This window comes from Ruditapes philippinarum, unplaced genomic scaffold, assembly GCF_026571515.1.
Source record: "Ruditapes philippinarum isolate M1 unplaced genomic scaffold, ASM2657151v2 ctg1040_1_1_1_1, whole genome shotgun sequence".
Classification (NCBI taxonomy): Eukaryota; Metazoa; Mollusca; class Bivalvia; order Venerida; family Veneridae; genus Ruditapes; species Ruditapes philippinarum.
The window spans coordinates 34,491-52,749 of NW_026854359.1; the positions used below are offsets into that span (position 1 = coordinate 34,491).

Genomic DNA, 18,259 nt, shown 5'->3' on the forward strand with positions numbered 1-18,259 from the left:
CAATACTAACAGTATGATATATATGATATACAATATTAACAGTTTGATATATATGATATACAATATTAACAGATAATAATATATATGATATACAATTATGGAAGGTTATCATACACTGTTGATTACTATATATGATATACAATTATGGAAGGTTATCATACACTGTTGATTACTATACGGAATTCAGTTGAACGGGCACAGAGCTGTTCATACACGGAGTGTAGCATTGTACGAGTTCAATAGAATAGTATGGTCTTCAACTGTGTATTTTCAACTCTATTTTACACCACCAACTTTAAAGGAGAAAACTCATTCAATAAAGTTACAGTTACTTTGAGTACAATATGAATTTGATATATAAAATTTTTAGACTCGGCAATTGAAAATGAGGCTAAATCGATAGAAAGGGTCCAAAACAATATATAATAGAACATCACGGAATGTAAATGCTGGATTTCTATTGGATATATTTTAGGCCATATGTGTCTCTTAAATTATAATTCCTATATTGTCATTCAAAAGATCAGTATCACAATTTTGTATAACAATTCAGGTCTAATGTCACAAATTAAAAATGTCTTTGAAAGAGATATGTAGAGTTATGTTTTTCAGAATCATGACGCACGAATTATTATGACTGCGATGTATGAAGACAAAGCACGGGAAACCCTATGTGCTGTTAGTATAACTTTAATTTGATTTAAAAGATTAATATGTCTTTATTGGTATTATATCTTAACAGACGACAATATATCTCGTGATGAAAGAGGACTTTTTTCAGTGTTAAAGGGTAAGGGTTAATGGTAAACCAATAATTGATATAAAACTAAAATTATCTAAATAATGAAATATGTACAACGAAATGTCGAGTTTCATTATTTAGAAACAACAACAAAAACAACAACAGTGATAAAAACAATTTTCAAAACGTCAGTTCTAAACTTTTATAATGTGCTGTGTTGTTGTGTTTTTTACATTTATTTCACGCTAACATTTTTCATGCTGAAAATTTTGTTCTGTTTTTATCAGGCATACAAAGTAGGGTTATATGGTCCAAAGATTGTGTGGGTATTTGTCGGTTGGTTTTCTACGACCTTCTGGAAGGTAGACCTTGAAGGCTTGGATTGTACGGAGGCAGAAATGATTAAAGCAGCGGAAGGTTCTTTTATAACAGGACCTGTTTATTCCAATCCTGTAGAAGAAAGAGGAATAGCAAATTTGACAGGTAGGTATTAAATCACCTTGTATAGTGTTAGGGTATGTTGGCACTGCAATAGAGTGTACGAAGAGGAGAAATATATTTTATGTTGTTTTAAAGAGAACAAAATACTGAACGTTTTCGTTCAACGTCTGAATTGTTCACAACTTGTGCATTTTAATATAGTTGGATTAGAAATATATTTTACAGTTACAAATATATCAATACCGTTGTGACTTAATGTTCTGATCATGATATAAAATAGTTGCAACATCGATTTTGTAAACCTTTCTGAGATAATATACGAATTAAATTTTATTTTTAAAATAATTCTGCATCAAATATGTATCAATTCCTTAAGGATTTTGTGAGTTCTGCAGTTTTGATTTGAATTTTATTTCTCATTTTGTAATCATTCTGTTTTACGATGATTTTATCAACTTTATTTGCAATATTAATGCACTAACTTAAATGCGTTATGGAGAACCAAAACGTTTCGTGATATTTTTGATTGATTTCATGTCGTTTCGTTTTAGATATGCATACTATAGTACCGTTTATTAGTTCATACATTGTCTCTATTTTAGCGTCAGAATTTGCCAAGCGTTATTACATTCAACCAGGTTATAATGAAGCCTCGAAGAATTACGACTCGTTCGCCTACCAATGTTATGACCATATTTGGGTTGTTGCCATGGCTCTTGACTGCGCTGATAAACGACTCCAAGAACTAGGTTAGTATGTGTTCCTTTTCAAAACTTTTTTCTCGATCGCAAGATGGCATGACAAGATTACATCTCTTATTTTCCTATGACCAATAATTGATTTCAACAACATGGACATCTAAAAGTTTAAAAATGAAGAATATTATTGCACGATATTATAACACCCTATAGGTACACACGAATCGTGTATCATGGGGCTAAATAGATAGATAGTAACTCAGAGATTTTCACAGTGTTTAAACATTTATATAAGTCTACTCCTTATCATTGCAAGAAATGCGATTGGTAGAAACAGGTGCTTGTAACCGCAATACAGGATGCACATTGTATTGTATAGACTGGCAAGCCAAGGTACAGTGTTTCGTTTATCTACTGTAATTCTGGCGTCAAAACTATTACCCAAATATCTAGATGTGCTTTTGAGCACGTAATCACACTTAATCACTACCTAAGGGTATACTTATATTAATATTTGTTTAAACCATCTAATTCTAAACAATCTTACAAGAACTGGAGCTCTATTGCTTCATATCTGTTTTCAGGTTACACCAAACCTTGGCTATGTTTACTGGGATTTTACCGCTTCATATCTGTTTTCAGGTTACTCCAAATCTTTGGATATGTTTAGTGTAGTTTTATTGATTCATATCTGTTTTAAGGTTACTCCAAATCCTTGGCTATGTTTACTGGAGTTTTATTGATTCATATCTGTTTTTAGGTTACTCCAAATCCTTGGATATGTTTACTGGAGTTTTATTGATTCATATCTGTTTTAAGGTTACTCCAAATCTTTGGATATGTTTACTGGAGTTTTATTGATTCATATCTGTTTTAAGGTTACTCCAAATCCTTGGCTATGTTTACTGGAGTTTTATTGATTCATATCTGTTTTTAGGTTACTCCAAATCCTTGGATATGTTTACTGAAGTTTTATTGATTCATATCTGTTTTCAGGTTACTCCAAACCTTGGCTATGTTTACTGGGATTTTACCGCTTCATATCTGTTTTAAGGTTACTCCAAATCCTTGGATATGTTTACTGGAGTTTTATTGATTCATATCTGTTTTTAGGTTACTCCAAATCCTTGGATATGTTTACTGGAGTTTTATTGATTCATATTTGTTTTTAGGTTATACCAAATCCTTGGATATGTTTGAGTATGAAGATCATGATATTAATGAGATCATTTTTCAATGTATGGGAAACACGTCATTAACCGGTGTCTCAGGTCGGGTGTTCTTTACTTCCGGTGCTGATCCAAATAGAATCGTCAAAATAGAAAGAATTCAAGGTAAACCATAATATATTAAGTAATGTATTGAATTTAATGATGTTCTAAATCATCAATATCTGTATGTATCATTGTTGATGTTATTGTTATAGTTCCTTGCTGACAACAAGAATAACTAGGTATTGATGTATCAGCTATATAAAAACCAATTAATACAACACACGCATTGACCTTAAAAGCCATAAAAGTCATAAAAGCCATAAACCCACACAATCTTTGTTTGTCTATTTAATTTCATTTTATTTTCTTGTTCTTCTGAAAACAATCTAAGTATGCCTAAGGTGTTTTATGTGAAAGATTATCCAACATACATTTTCTGCCAAGGTGAAATAAAGTTGTTGTGTATATTGAAGCTTTGAAAAAAATTGTTTCAAAATCATTTTGCTTTTTCTATATCATATTTCATGTGATATCGGTTATTGTTTTCTTTACTAAAAGTACAAAAGTATGCCCTCATCCAACCGATATTTTAATCAAATTGAATATTTAAATAAAAAAAGATTTACTCTAATTTCCTACTATTTTGCTTGTAAATTCTGCTAAGATTCGTCATTATTATATAATTCTTATAATGACAGTTTGTTTTGTTATTATCGTGTTTATCTATTTTATTTCAGTGATATTAACTTTAAGTTTGATGAGAATTTAACGACATTAATGTATCTTGAGTTTTTTACTGTTATAAACACGCATTAAGGTATTGAATCAATTAAGATAATCGGTGATTTCCGTGCGAACTTATACACTTACAAATACTCTAATACATTATAATACACACTCCGATACACACACTCTCGAGCACTCAGTGAAAACAACGAGAGAACACACGCTAATCAAATTAAATCAATCTTTCTAACTTAAACTAACGTCTATAGTAGTCCTGAGCTTTTAGTGTTCTTAAGACGGAGACAAACAAGTAATAAAAAATAAAAAAGAACAACAAAAAAAAAGAAACAACAATATTCTCTGTGTTCATCTCACTTTTCCCATGTCGAGAAATTATCTAAATTTATGTTATGTCTCACACATTTGACATGCTCAGCTCCTGTTTAGGATCCTTTACAATGTCTATCTTACGTAGTGGTTATTTTTTATCTTCTTACATGCAGGTACGAGGGTTGATCAATATATTCATGGACGCTATCAATAACTTAATAATTAATCAAGATATTATAAAGGATTTTCGCTATTTAGGAGAAGATTTTAATAGTATTACAAATATATTGTGATTTTTTTAAAAAAAAATCTGATTTTGTTGATTATATGTATCGCCATAGCAACCCTATGCCGTACGAACGCCGCAGCTTAAAAAGTTATATTAACCATTTTAAAATACTTAAAAATTGGCCTTATTTTGGCCCGCTTCTTTAAAATATGAAAATGACGGCAACATTCTTTCATATTGTTTATAGAACATTTAAAACAAAAACAAGCTTCGCTACGATTTCTTTTGTAGTTTTGTGTTTGTTTGACATGTTAATGGAGACAGGGGTGTGTCACCAGAGAGGAGCACAACGTTGTTGGAGCAGAGGGCAGTTATTAAGTCTGTGTAAATCTTGGTATCACGCCACAACAGACTAAAGAAAACTTGGAAAGTGTATCTTAAACAAGAAAGTGTCTTATTCGTTTGTTTATAAGTGGCACACACGCTTCCATGAGGGTAGAGAAGAACTTTAGGATAATAAGAGATGCGGCAGGCCAATCGAAACTTGTTGCAATGAGAACGTTATGCGAGTGAAATTGAAGGCAGAGATAAAGGGACACAAGTTAACAAGGTTCCATGATTTACAGTCCATGGCATTGTCTGTGTTGCATTCATTTGATACTTCATTTAAAAAGAACATTTTCAGTCAGTTGGTACACAGGCATGAACGATATGTAGAAGTTGGTGCTGCATTTTTTTAGAAGATGTAACGTCGACGTAACGTAAGTTGCGAATGAGCTGCGGCGATCAGCTTAACATGCATTTTTGAAAACTGCTATTTTGGATAAAATATACGGAATATATATCTGAAACTTACACATCAAATTGATAAATGATTGAATAAATGTCAAATATAATTTTATTAACTTTCTTTCCCCAAAATAACAATTGATTGAGTTTGTCCACGAATATATTGATCAACCCTCGTACAGGAAACTGTGATCATTGTATTGTTACTTATATGAGTTGTTGAATTTTTTTCATTGCAAGGAACTTTATTTAATTTTTTAGCTCTTAGTTCTTCGTCACAACAGCCATCACATGTCGAGAGTTTATTTGACATCATTTCTCTCAAATGCGAAATTGTAAATGAAATATATGTTGTGAACATAATTATAATGCCCTCTTAAATACAAAATATTCTGTTAGACGTTTTCATTGAAAACAATGTCATGTTCTTAGATAAATATAATTTTAGATCTATATTTTAATTCTACCTTTAGATAAATTACAATTATTATGTAATAGTTTTAATTAAACAACATTGCATATTGTGGTATTTATTATCTATTGAAATGTTTATATTATATCTAGAAATGTTTAGAAATGTTTATATTATATCTAGACGGAGCAAGACAAACTGTTGGTCTTTACAGGCAGGTTATTATATATTGAAATGTTTATATTATATCTAGACGGAACAAGACAAACTGTTGGTCTCTACAGGCAGGTTATTATTTATTGAAATGTTTATATTATATCTAGACGGAGCAAGACAAACTGTTGGTCTATACAGGCAGGATAAAAATCCGAAATATTTTGAGTGGATTGAAGGAGCTATAAAATGGAAAGGTATTTTACATGAAACAGTCATTTCACTTGGTCTCAAATGAAACTTTCTTTACATGATGTATGAAGGTTTCCTTTTTTGACAAATTGTAAACATTTCATCAAATTTCCTTGGAAAAGAGTATGAAAAAAACAATTTTGCTAAATATGTGAAAGTATTAGTGCAAATATTACAATAACCTTTAAGGACTTACATGTATAAATATATTCACATATCATTAGTTATAAAGATATTTGAAAGGTTATATGGCCTTAAAGGTTATTTTCTTATATAATCCGAGCCACTATTAATTCACTGTTATTTCTGATAAAAGTAAGTTAATCATGATAAAACTAATTAAGTAGTACAGATAGACGGGTTGTAAAGATTTTGCATGTCACACATAATTTGAGGTGATATAAAATCGGTGTTATTGTAAATTTAAAACTGTCTGTTGAAGAAGAAAAAAATGCTGTCAAGACAACATTTTTAGTAAACATATATATACATATATAATATGTTGATAATTTTAGATGGCGTCATACCTAGAGATTCAACATATATAACATTTGAGGAGAAGGAGATACCAATGGGGCTATATATAACTATGACGTCACTAGCAAGTCTCGGGATATGTCTCGCAATAACGTTCTTTATTTTTAACATAATGTATCGTCATAACAGGTAACTAATTTTGATTCGTGCAACTTTTCTATTTCAAATTTTGATTAACCTACTTATTTTTTACATGCTTTGCAAAATACAGCTAAATTAACCTCCTTTTGCTATTTTATTACTAAAAACATTCTAATTTTTTGTATCAGTTAATATTTTTTTTTACAAATTTATAGAACATTAAGGTTATCCGAGGTCATTTTTATTTAAAGAAGTCAAAGTCGTGCCACATTTTTACATACACTGTAAACTAAAGAATATTTAAAGGAAATGAGCCGCTTCCGACATTCCCCATGATTTACAGCATACATTGACATATACACGCACATTCTTAATATGTTCTGTTCGTTATACATGAAGTTAGGCTACTGGAGAAAACATTAAAGATTCAAGATTATGTCTTACTTAAATTACATTCAATCAAATAACATTTAAACATTTATCATGAAAATAAGTCATCAATTATATCTAAATGTGAGATTATGAGCACGTCGAAGAAACGTATCTCTAAAACCAATAACATTTATGCTCTTAAAAGCAGATATATACAAATATGATGTAAATGCACAAATGTTGTACCTGTATACTTTACATTATCTTTATATTCCAATTTTCATCAAAGTAATTAAAGAATTTCCAAACATGTTTTTTTTTGTATTTCCGTAAAGAAATGATAAAAGTAGCATTTAATCACATTATTTGACATTTCAGTTATGTAAAAATGTCGTCACCAAATATCAACAACGTACTCTTGTTTGGCTGCATCTTATGTTATTCGACAGTTTTCTTCAAAACGGTTTATGTGGAAAACGAGATAAACTGCAAGGTAACCATAAAGCTGATGTTTTCGAATATCTAGCCGTTTTGTATGTTTTGATAATAATTTAAATTGCAATCTGAGCAAGAAGTTGAATAAATATAGCTTTTTTTAAAAGTCATGAGAATAAACTGTAGGTAAATGAAATTCAAATGTTCATGACAGATTTTGAACATATGGCGTAATGCTTGAAGTTGATTTACAAACAAGAAATGTTAATTTTAGAAATAAAACTAAGTCAATTTAATAAAATTCGAATATCTTGTATTTCAATAACAAAATACAAAAATTTAGTTACCAACAGTATTGAGTTTGATCAGACTGCACGGCTAACCGTTTCCGGTTCCAGCACATTCGAGGAAGTGTTTCTTTTTCAAGGGAGTTAAATCCAGTAATACTATCTTTTACCTTCACATGTGTTATGTCTATTTCGATATTTAGAAAAAAAGGACAGTACCGTTATTATAGTAGTAGAATTTTTTTATTTTTGTTGTTGCAACATTCTAAATTACTCTAAGCACAAAATAATAAATTAATTAATTTAATGTATTGATATTTAAACTTCAACTGTTATATTTTATGTTTTCGCAGATACGTTTAGTATGTTTTAGTATTGGATTTACTATAACATTTGGAGCTTTGTTTTCTAAAACTTGGAGGATATATCGGATCTTCACTAACAAACAACTTTTAAAACGTGTATGTTTATTATTTTTTATCTGTTATATAAACTTGATAATGAGAACATACTTTTTCAAAAACTTAAAGTTGAAATATTGTTCGGTTCTTTCAAAATTGGAATACTGTTAAAATAGATATAGAACTTAACGAAACAATACATTATTCTGACATGATATAAAGGTTGTATAATTTACTACATAGGAAACTTGCATCAAAACTTGTTTACATATTATGTTCTAAAAATCATGTTACAACGTCTATTTAAAATGGCGTAAATTCGGAACCAGAGTATGAAAACCTAATGTATATTTTATTTAACAACATCTTTTAAACGTTTTAGTGTTATAATCCATAGGATAAATAGTGACACTGTTTCTACACAAAGAAATACAGTCTTGGTTAAGGATCTATAAAACATATAAAATAGTGAGATTCGTAGAATATATCAAATCCTCAAACTTTCTATAACTTTTTAAGGTAATTAAAACAAGTTCATATTTCTTATGTCCTTAATAAATGAAATATTGGACAACAATATGTGTGTGTTTAAGCTGATTTTAATAATCGTTGAATCATTTAATTGTGGGTGTTCGAAAAAACTAAAGTAATATGTCAAAAACTATCTGTTTATTTTGGTCATATATTTATATGTTACAGACAATTAAAGACTATCAACTATTAGTAATTATTGGCATATTCGTCGTACTTGTGTCGGTCGTGTTGATAATATGGGAATATATTGAACCTCATAAAGTTGTTACACAGTTTCTAGACAGAGAGGTATTGTATTTATATTATAATAATTAAGTTACAATTTCAAGACGGTTATTGTTTTGTCTATCATAATAAATAAAATATATTAGAAAGTTTCTAGCAAAGAGGTATTGTTATTATAATAAATAAAAAATAGTTAAACAGTTTCTAGGCAGAGATTTATTGTATTTTTTATAAAAATAAATAAATTACAGTTTCTAGCAGACCTGGGGTAATCATTAATTGTAATCATTGATTTTTAATTGATTACATGATTACACTGTAATCATCATGTAATTGATTACCTTGCCCAAAATTGATTACATTAATTGTAATTAATCAATTACAGCTAAAATTCAGTCAGTAATTATGATTACAATTTGATTGACATTGATTACTTTCAGATTTAACAGGAAACTATTTTGATTCAAAGGATGCCTTTATTTTACATGATACAGTTTATCTTTTGTATTACATTTTTAAAGTAAAAGCCCTTAATTAAGACCATCATCTGGGCTGGACCAAAGTGGTCTAAATTGTGGGTGGTCTTAATTGTGAATATTCTCATCATTGCTTACATACTTTATGACCATGAACTATTTTAGTCATTTAACAGCATGTATCTTAAGCTACGAATACAATATAAGACACTATAAAAGTATGCTTTGATATTTGATGAGAGGAAAGGATATTTCTGAAGAAATTTAACATACAATACTCTTTCGCTAGATTTCAATATCAATTATTATATGATGTACATAAGTCACCTATCAAATAAAACTTAATTCTTCACAAAATAATTTGCTGAAAGCAACATTAAACCACTCTAAAATTAACCTTGTCACCTTATTTCATAAAATGGCCCAATAATAACAGTTTTTCACACCTGAATTTAAGCGTCATGCATTTCAGCATTCAAGCAGATCATAACAACAAATTTAATATCTAGATAGGTGTTGACTTTGATATTAGTGGTCTCAATAGTTGGGTCAAATTAAGAATAAAGCAAAGAATTTGGACCAGGGCTTCCGTTAATGGGAGTTTGGGAGTCATTTACTCCTTGCTTTTGACTTTTGACTTCCAAAATTTAATGTTTTTCCTTCTTTACATATAAAGCGTTACTTTCAACAGTGGGTCCAGAGATTTTGCAGTCTCTGACTTCCAAATTTTGAAACTTAGTGGATGCCCTGTTGGACTGAATCAGGTGGTCTTAAAAGTGGATAAGCAGTTGTTCTTAATTCTGTATCATGTAACCATTGTCATAAAGAACAAGTTGTAAAAATAGTCTTATTAACGGGGTGGTCTTAATTCAGGGGTGGTCTTAAGTAGGGATTCTACTTGTAATCAATTATCAATCAATTACTCTCTTAAAATAATTGTAATTTAATTGATTACAGAGGCAAGTGTGAGTAATCAATCTTAATCAATTACAATAAAATCTGAAAGTAATTGTAATTAAATCAATTACTGATCATTGTAATCATCCCCAGGTCTGGTTTCTAGGCAGTTATTGTTTATCATAATAAATGAAAAATGGTAGAAAGAAATTTAAGGTATAAATGCAACGTGTACTTTGATTTAATCTAATTTGATTTAAAGTTGCTTATATTTTTCTTGAGAGTCAATAATTTAATTTAATAAAAAGATAGTGCGAATAAAATGCCTTAAGATTCACCGCCTTCAAAACAAGTTATTTATTAATACCTAAGAATGTTTAGATTGATCATTTGTACTAGTGTCTGTATTATTTAGGTATATATGATAGGCAACGATGTAAGAATGTTTGTATTATTTAGGTATATATGATAGGCAACGATGTTAGAATGTTTGTATTATTTAGGTATATATGATAGGCAACGATGTAAGAATGTTTGTTTTATTTAGGTATATATGATAGGCAACGATGTAAGAATGTTTGTATTATTTAGGTATATATGATAGGCAACGATGTAAGAATGTTTGTATTATTTAGCTATATATGATAGGCAACGATGTAAGAATGTTTGTATTATTTAGGTATATATGATAGGCAACGATGTAAGAATGTTTGTATTATTTAGGTATATATGATAGGCAACGATGTAAGAATGTTTGTATTATTTAGGTATATATGATAGGCAACGATGTAAGAATGTTTGTTTTATTTAGGTATATATGATAGGCAACGATGTAAGAATGTTTGTTTTATTTAGGTATATATGATAGGCAACGATGTAAGAATGTTTGTATTATTTAGGTATATATGATAGGCAACGATGCCGAGGTAAGACCATTTGTTCGTGTGTGCCATTCGGAATACTCGGACTATTTTCAATGGCCATTATACGTTGTTGAGGGTGGATTATTAACCTTTGGTGCATTCCTGGCTTGGGAAACAAGAAATGTAAGTTTCTAATTCAGTCAAGTACTGATGCCTAATTATTATGAAATAAACATCTTGATACACTTTTGGTAATACCAGAATACGTCAATATAAATTCAACAGTACAAATAGTATATAGAATATACACAGTGGAATATGTCAAGAAAAATGATAATCTAAAACAATTAAAAATTAAATCAAGCATCCAAGATAAACTCACATTGTTTTCATGAATAGCAATAAAAATTATCAATATCAGATGTTGCTTTTTTACTTTAATATTTGTTTTTATTTAAATGGCTTGGTTTGTATATTTATTTATATTATTTTTAAATTTTAAAGCGGTCGTAGGAAAAGTGAAATGCAAACCAAATCAATTTGACATATCCATATATTTGTATATTAAAAAATTTCTATAACAAAAGGTAAAAATTCAAGCTCTCAATGACTCACACGAGATTGGATTATGTATATACAACGTAGTCATCTTAAGTGCCGTTGGTTTGACGTTATCATTACTTCTAAAGGACCAAGAAGTTTTAATGTATGGAATTACATCAGGCTTCCTCATCATAGGAACATTCCTTACCCAAGCTGTAATCTTTGTACCGAAGGTATATTGTTCAATAGTATTATAAAGTTCAATGTTGTAAAGCAAAAAATTTAAAATACCTCATTTAATTTTGTGTCTTCCCTACATACATTGTAGTTTATTTGTTCTAAACAGTGTGATTTTATACAATAATGAATAGAAGAAGCCTCTGTTGACAAGCCGTTTAGGTCACTTATTTCGAACTACTTGACATTTAACAAACAATTTTTAAAACACAGGGAATTATGAAACATAGAATTGTTTCCTGGTCACAATTAAAAACTTTTTAACATGTCAAAAACTGATTTAATACTATTAGGTTTTAATCAAGTTTTAAGATATAAATGTCTATGCAATACTTTATAAATGTTAGAGTATTTAAATTAACTGTTAAACACTGAACAGAAAACTTAGCAAGAGTTCACATGAAGCATATTTCAAATGCCCGTCAACTTGTTATCCCTATTGTTATTATTTTTCTATAATCAGGTACATGCAGTTCGACACAAAGTAAGCGGGACAAATGGGGCAGTGGCTACTGGGATAAATACAGGATTTAACCCATCTTCATCACATCAACATGGTGCCGAATAACACACAACGATGTCAGTGGAGAGTTACATTATAAATGAATAAATTATGCTCCAATTATATTTCATGGTTCTTTGAAATTCCGAGAAAAAAATGGCAAATAAAATAAAGGATTTGCTCATTTGTGTTATATACATATTTTGTAAGATGTGCAAAATACCAAATGGTGGACAAAGACATGTGTGGAGTGTCATTGTTTTATATCATGATAATCATTAATATTTATTTATTTTTCATGCATATTCATAGAAACAGTTTGTATTTGCATAATATAATTTACGTGTTAAATAGTAGTGCTTTTAGTCAAACCAGTGTCGGTTTATGTCCAACATGTCAATCTTATCTAATCCATTTTCTCTGAAATGATATATGTATAAATAACTTACTTACAAAATAAATGTTTAATGTAAAAAAACTCTAACTTAAGAAGTGCTACCACTTGAATAACTAGTGAATGATATAATAGACAATCTATAAATATAAGACACATTGAAAAGAGAGATATGTTGTTTACCAGTTTTTTCATCAGACTTTGAATGTGATCAATATGTCATGTATCTGAAGAAACAAAACCCCGAACATATATCATATATAAAGCTTGAGAAACAGCAACATTAGCATTTCTTGATGTATATATGTGCCTTGATAACAATTAGTTGATCTCTTTAAAGTATATATATGGTTCATATTTCTTATTTCAGTTATTTGTGGTTTTGAAGTATTGGTAAATTAAATGAACAACAATGTTTAAGTTAAATCATTACGCCGAAACATGTAAATGCATTTTAAAATAATAAATTTGTTGTATAATTTACTTGTTTATTTCACGCTGTATAATGAAGATCAGTATCAAATCTCTCCTCTTTCCAATCTCGGAATGCTTTAGTAAATCTTCAGAATTACAGATTATAATAAAAAGCCGTATCAATGGTATCATGAAAACTCTGCAGGGAAAGATGACATCGTAATGGCAAAGAGAAATGCAGTATTCTTAAATAACGCCAAAAATACCAATTGAATATGGTGCAGACTCGGTTTTATTGAGCCTGTTCACTGACGGTAGTGGTAATTGTAATTTACCGCCCATTTACCCCTTACACCGACTTAAGCTGAATTCAAATAAAAGCAGGCAATATAACCTATTGTATTCAATATGGAACAAAGCATACAATCAAACACCTATGACCATTCACATCGACGACCAAACACCATCTTTTAGCCATTGCTCTGTGTGAAGTAGTTGTAGTATAATGGTTGTCGGGGAGATCTGTCATATTTTTTTCACTCCAGAAGTTGATGAGGAGCCATATTAGGAATAATCGATGTTCCTTTTCGGATAGATATGCTCAGTAAAATGAAAAAGAATACAACAACAAATTCAGCTATATTTACAGTTTGACACCTGGAAGGCATCGATACTATAAGCTTCTCAGTAATTTAATGTAATGATTTAACCTAAGTTTTTGGTTTCCGTTGTCAACATTTATACTATTGTTTTGAACACGGTTAACCAATTCGCCGGATAAAGTTCCATTTTTGATGGTCTGTTTAAAATTACCCAATATAGGGTGTGACATACAGCAACGAACATACATAATTGTTGGGAAATATGCCGATACATAATGAAAACGAAGACAATATTGGAATGATATGAGGGTACCTATGTCCGCCATACGCGAAAAAGGGAGATCACTGAGGGGTTACTAGATAAAGTATGTGGGTATTGTCAAACGTTTACATAGGCTATTGGCTGGTGTAATACAATAATTCTCACAGATATATTTGAACAATTCAAAGTATTTTCACGGATTTTCACTAATTTTCTTTAAAACAACAATATTTTTATTATCAGATAAAATGTCTTCTTGCTTTAAAAAAAATAACTTAACAGTATTCATTACAGATAGCTATGTTAGTAAAGTGACAGTAAAATAATGTTTTAACGGCTTTGTTCAGCCGCATGACAGCTTAATTGTAACACAATGAAACAAAGAATTTTAGAAATGACAATCAAGACAAAATTAAGTCGTAGTTGCTGTGTAATTATTCTAACTGCATGGTCAGAATTGTTCAACGCGCTTTGTTATGTAGACTAACTTATGTAACCTTTTTCTGTATCGAAATGCCTTCAAGATACCAAATAGTTAAACATTTGGAATTTTATAATTATTGTTATAATTAACTTCACTCATTATGCCTAGGAAATGTTTAAAAAAAAATTCTCAAAAACTTTTTATTTTTGGTATCTTGTCACAGTTTAAATCAATTTGCAATTAACAGAAACAGTATATATTTACTTATTTTGCTCTTTTGGCTACTTGCATATATAGTGAATTTAGTTTTTTGTATGGAAGTCAAAATACTGTACTTTATTTACATTTTACTACCTCTACGACACATAACTGCATGTTTAGTGCTACTTTTCCAGTTGCTGAATATCACCCATTATTTAAACATTATGAATCACATGTTTGACATTTCTAATGAATTAAAAAAATGGATATCATAGTGTGCCTTTAAAATAAACTTATTTTAACAAGAGATAAAATGATGATCGATCGGCACAGGAAAAGTTCTTAAAAATATATATCAGAAATTTCAGTTTCAGTTTTTATCAATGAATTAATCTATTAAATAGATTTCCCAGAGGTGTCACAATGAAACATGTAAGTTGCTAGTTTGCATGATCTTACATCGTGAATTCGATTTTATATTAATTTTTAATTCCCATTCGCAACGTACAGTCACAAACTATGCTGGAGAAAATTGTATAAAGATTAAAACTACCATTTTGCTAATGAAACGATTGCCATATATAATCGCGACAGTATAGAGACGTTCTAACAACCAAATCATAAATGTTGAGAAAGCGTTATCATTATTCTACGTTACATTTTGCCGTAGAGAACACCAGGATGTTAATCGACAAGATGCCTACAGGATGCAAACAGCGCTACATATATTAAATGAGTTTATTTACTACACCAATCAAAGTTATCAATGACAGATTTCGTCTTGCGATCAGGCAAACCATTCTTGTCAAGTGGCATGCATATCTACTGCGTTGTTAAATTGTAAACGCCGACCTTCCAATAATGGCTGACTTAGAGGTCCAGTTCTCTTCAAACCATGAAAGAATTGGGATCGACTAATTAAAGGCTTGCGTCTATAACAGCACCATCATTAAGACCACACAAAGTATCCATTAAAGTTTGTCTTACATGAAACTTACAAATAAAAGCCAGGGTTGTCTCTGATTAAACCACAGATAACCCTTCATGGAACTTATAACAATCAGGAACTTACACTCTCTAATTAAGCACCATTAAAACAAATAATAGTATGTAAAATATACAATAATTAGGAGCTATATAATCCTTACATTAAGAACATCTGTACTCAGGTTTGTTTTCAGCTTTAATTTTTTGCTTCTGCCAATTAAGTTTAATACTATAATTACAAAATTACAGGAGACTGTAAACGTAATTACAGGCTTTATTCTCGAATTATCATTACATTTAATGATAATAGGGGAAATCCGTTCTTGAAAAGTGGATGACAAAAGATAAATGTCCTCTTACGTTTTGTTTGTTTATTTCGCGATGAACTAATGTTGTATTTACGGCTATCACTGACTTGTTAATGTTTTTATTAAAGTGTCAACCTTTCTCTGACATCACAAGATCGTAACGGACTGTTGTAATAAGACAAATTACGTTTATAACATGTACAAGAAGTCTATTGTATATCTTAAAGTATTGTCTATCACATCTCATATAGTCATTTTAAACAACTTATCCGTAATATGTCATTATGTCAGTATATTGAACAATTTGTCTATACTATTTTGTACAGTCAGTGTAAATAATTTGTCTGTCATATTTTGTACAGTCCGTGCAAACAATTTGTCTGTACTATTTTGTACAGTCAGTGTAAATAATTTGCCTGTCATATTTTGTACAGTCAGTGCAAACAATTTGTCTGTACTATTTTGTACAGTCAGTGTAAACAATTTGCCTGTACTATTTTGTACAGTCAGTGTAAACAATTTGTCTGTACTATTTTGTACAGTCAGTGTAAACAATTTGCCTGTACTATTTTGTACAGTCAGTGTAAACAATTTGTCTGTACTATTTTGTACAGTCAGTGTAAACAATTTGTCAGTCTTTTTTTGGTACAGTCAGTGTAAACAATTTGTCTGTCATTATTTGTATAATCAGTGTAAACATATTTCTGTCCAATTTTGTAGTATAACCAGTGTTAACATTTTATCTGTCATATTTTGTAAAGTCAGTTTATACGTTTTATTTGTCATATTTTGTAAAGTCAGTGTTAACAATTTATCTGTCATATTTTGTGAAGTCAGTGTAAACAATTTTACTTTCATGTTTTGTAGTCTAATCAGTGTAACATTTTATCTGTCATATTTTGTAAAGTCAGTGTAAACATTTTATCTGTCATTTTTTGTGAAGTCAGTGTTAACAATTTATCTGACATATTTTGTAAAATCAGCGTTAACAATTTATCTGTCATATTTTGTGAAGTCAGTGTAAACAATTTATCTGTCATATTTTGTGAAGTCAGTGTAAACAATTTATCTGTCATATTTTGTGAAGTCAGTGTTAACAATTTATCAGTCATATTTTTTAGTATAATCAGTTTTAACAAATTTCAACATTGTACAAGATTACTTCCTTTGATATTACAAGATCATAACCGTCTAAAGTATAATCCCCATTTTGGGACTTTTAGTTATTAGTCTTTCTCCAGATTTTTATGCATCACAAAATCAGGTTACAAGTGCCGTGTGGTTGCTTTAAACTGTTGCTCCTAACTTAACTTCTGTTGTTATGTTTTTTCTGGTCCTTCAGGATCTTTGTTAAAATCTGTTCTTTTTAAATTGTTTGTAAAATGGAGTACTGCTAAAAGCGGTGCTACGGGGCATAAGGTATGTTGCAAATTTCTCATTATCCCTTAAGTACAGACTCAGTCAGCTTAAAATTGATATTTTCCAGTTAAAATCTGTTTATCTGTTATCCGATAAATGTTTTTTTACGATGAATGATCTAAAATGTTCAAGATTTTCGTATTTTAATGATGTATTTTGTTAATTTCTACTGTAATTCTCCGGTAATATAATGTTTGATCATTATTAATATTCAACGTCATAATACATATACGTTTCATAATATTAATGTTCATTTTCCAAGCTGCCATAAAGACAGGAAGTTGATCAGGTTTAGTAGATTGTATTATATTGTAATCATATATATTGAAACCAATACAAAAAAAAAACATTATTGTTGTTATCATATATAGAGACCAATGAAAATCATAATTGTTTACTGTTTATTCATAGAACATTAATATATACATTTACCTTAATCAGAGTTTCCGTAAATTGAGAAGTGGATAGTCTTTCAAATCATTTTTTTTAATATTATATACATTATATTGTCATCATTGTTGTAACAATGTAAGCTATAACGACGGAATCCGTGGAGACCATTGGTCAAACATACATCAATGGCGTTTACTCCTTTAATGCATAAATACAGTGAACTGATTTTATACAAGAACTTTTGTTAATATAACGTTACCTTTAATCAGTTATTTTTTCTTTAATTATACTAAGTGATGCGTGAACATTTTATAATCGTTAACCCCTATAGGATGTCATTTCACTGATAATCTAAAATGACAATATCTCATAGGGATATATTCCTTAAAAGAATCAATAACTGTTGGCCGTTTATTATACATAAGAGATACCTCTAATATTAGTGTTTTTCTCACATTACGAATCAAATTTCCCTGTTT

The 18,259-nt window shown here is 29.7% G+C and overlaps 1 protein-coding gene across 4 annotated transcripts in view; it reads left to right on the forward strand.

The window, feature by feature from the left end:
• LOC132739926 (gamma-aminobutyric acid type B receptor subunit 1-like) overlaps window positions 1-12,833 on the forward strand; it is a 38,311-nt gene extending 25,478 nt beyond the window's left edge. For 3 of the 4 annotated variants that reach the window (XM_060727756.1, XM_060727759.1, XM_060727758.1), the window contains 12 exons: window positions 613-678; window positions 1,030-1,225; window positions 1,786-1,932; window positions 3,054-3,215; window positions 5,905-5,991; window positions 6,502-6,652; window positions 7,355-7,469; window positions 8,052-8,159; window positions 8,799-8,921; window positions 11,131-11,277; window positions 11,682-11,870; window positions 12,338-12,833. In XM_060727756.1, coding sequence (XP_060583739.1) covers window positions 613-678; window positions 1,030-1,225; window positions 1,786-1,932; window positions 3,054-3,215; window positions 5,905-5,991; window positions 6,502-6,652; window positions 7,355-7,469; window positions 8,052-8,159; window positions 8,799-8,921; window positions 11,131-11,277; window positions 11,682-11,870; window positions 12,338-12,442 — 1,596 coding nt within the window. In that variant the 3' untranslated portion in view covers window positions 12,443-12,833. Of the gene's footprint in view, window positions 1-612; window positions 679-1,029; window positions 1,226-1,785; window positions 1,933-3,053; window positions 3,216-5,764; window positions 5,800-5,904; window positions 5,992-6,501; window positions 6,653-7,354; window positions 7,470-8,051; window positions 8,160-8,798; window positions 8,922-11,130; window positions 11,278-11,681; window positions 11,871-12,337 lie in introns of all 4 variants that reach the window. The other variant, XM_060727757.1, reaches the window with a different exon arrangement.
• The last annotated feature ends 5,426 nt before the right edge of the window (window positions 12,834-18,259 follow it).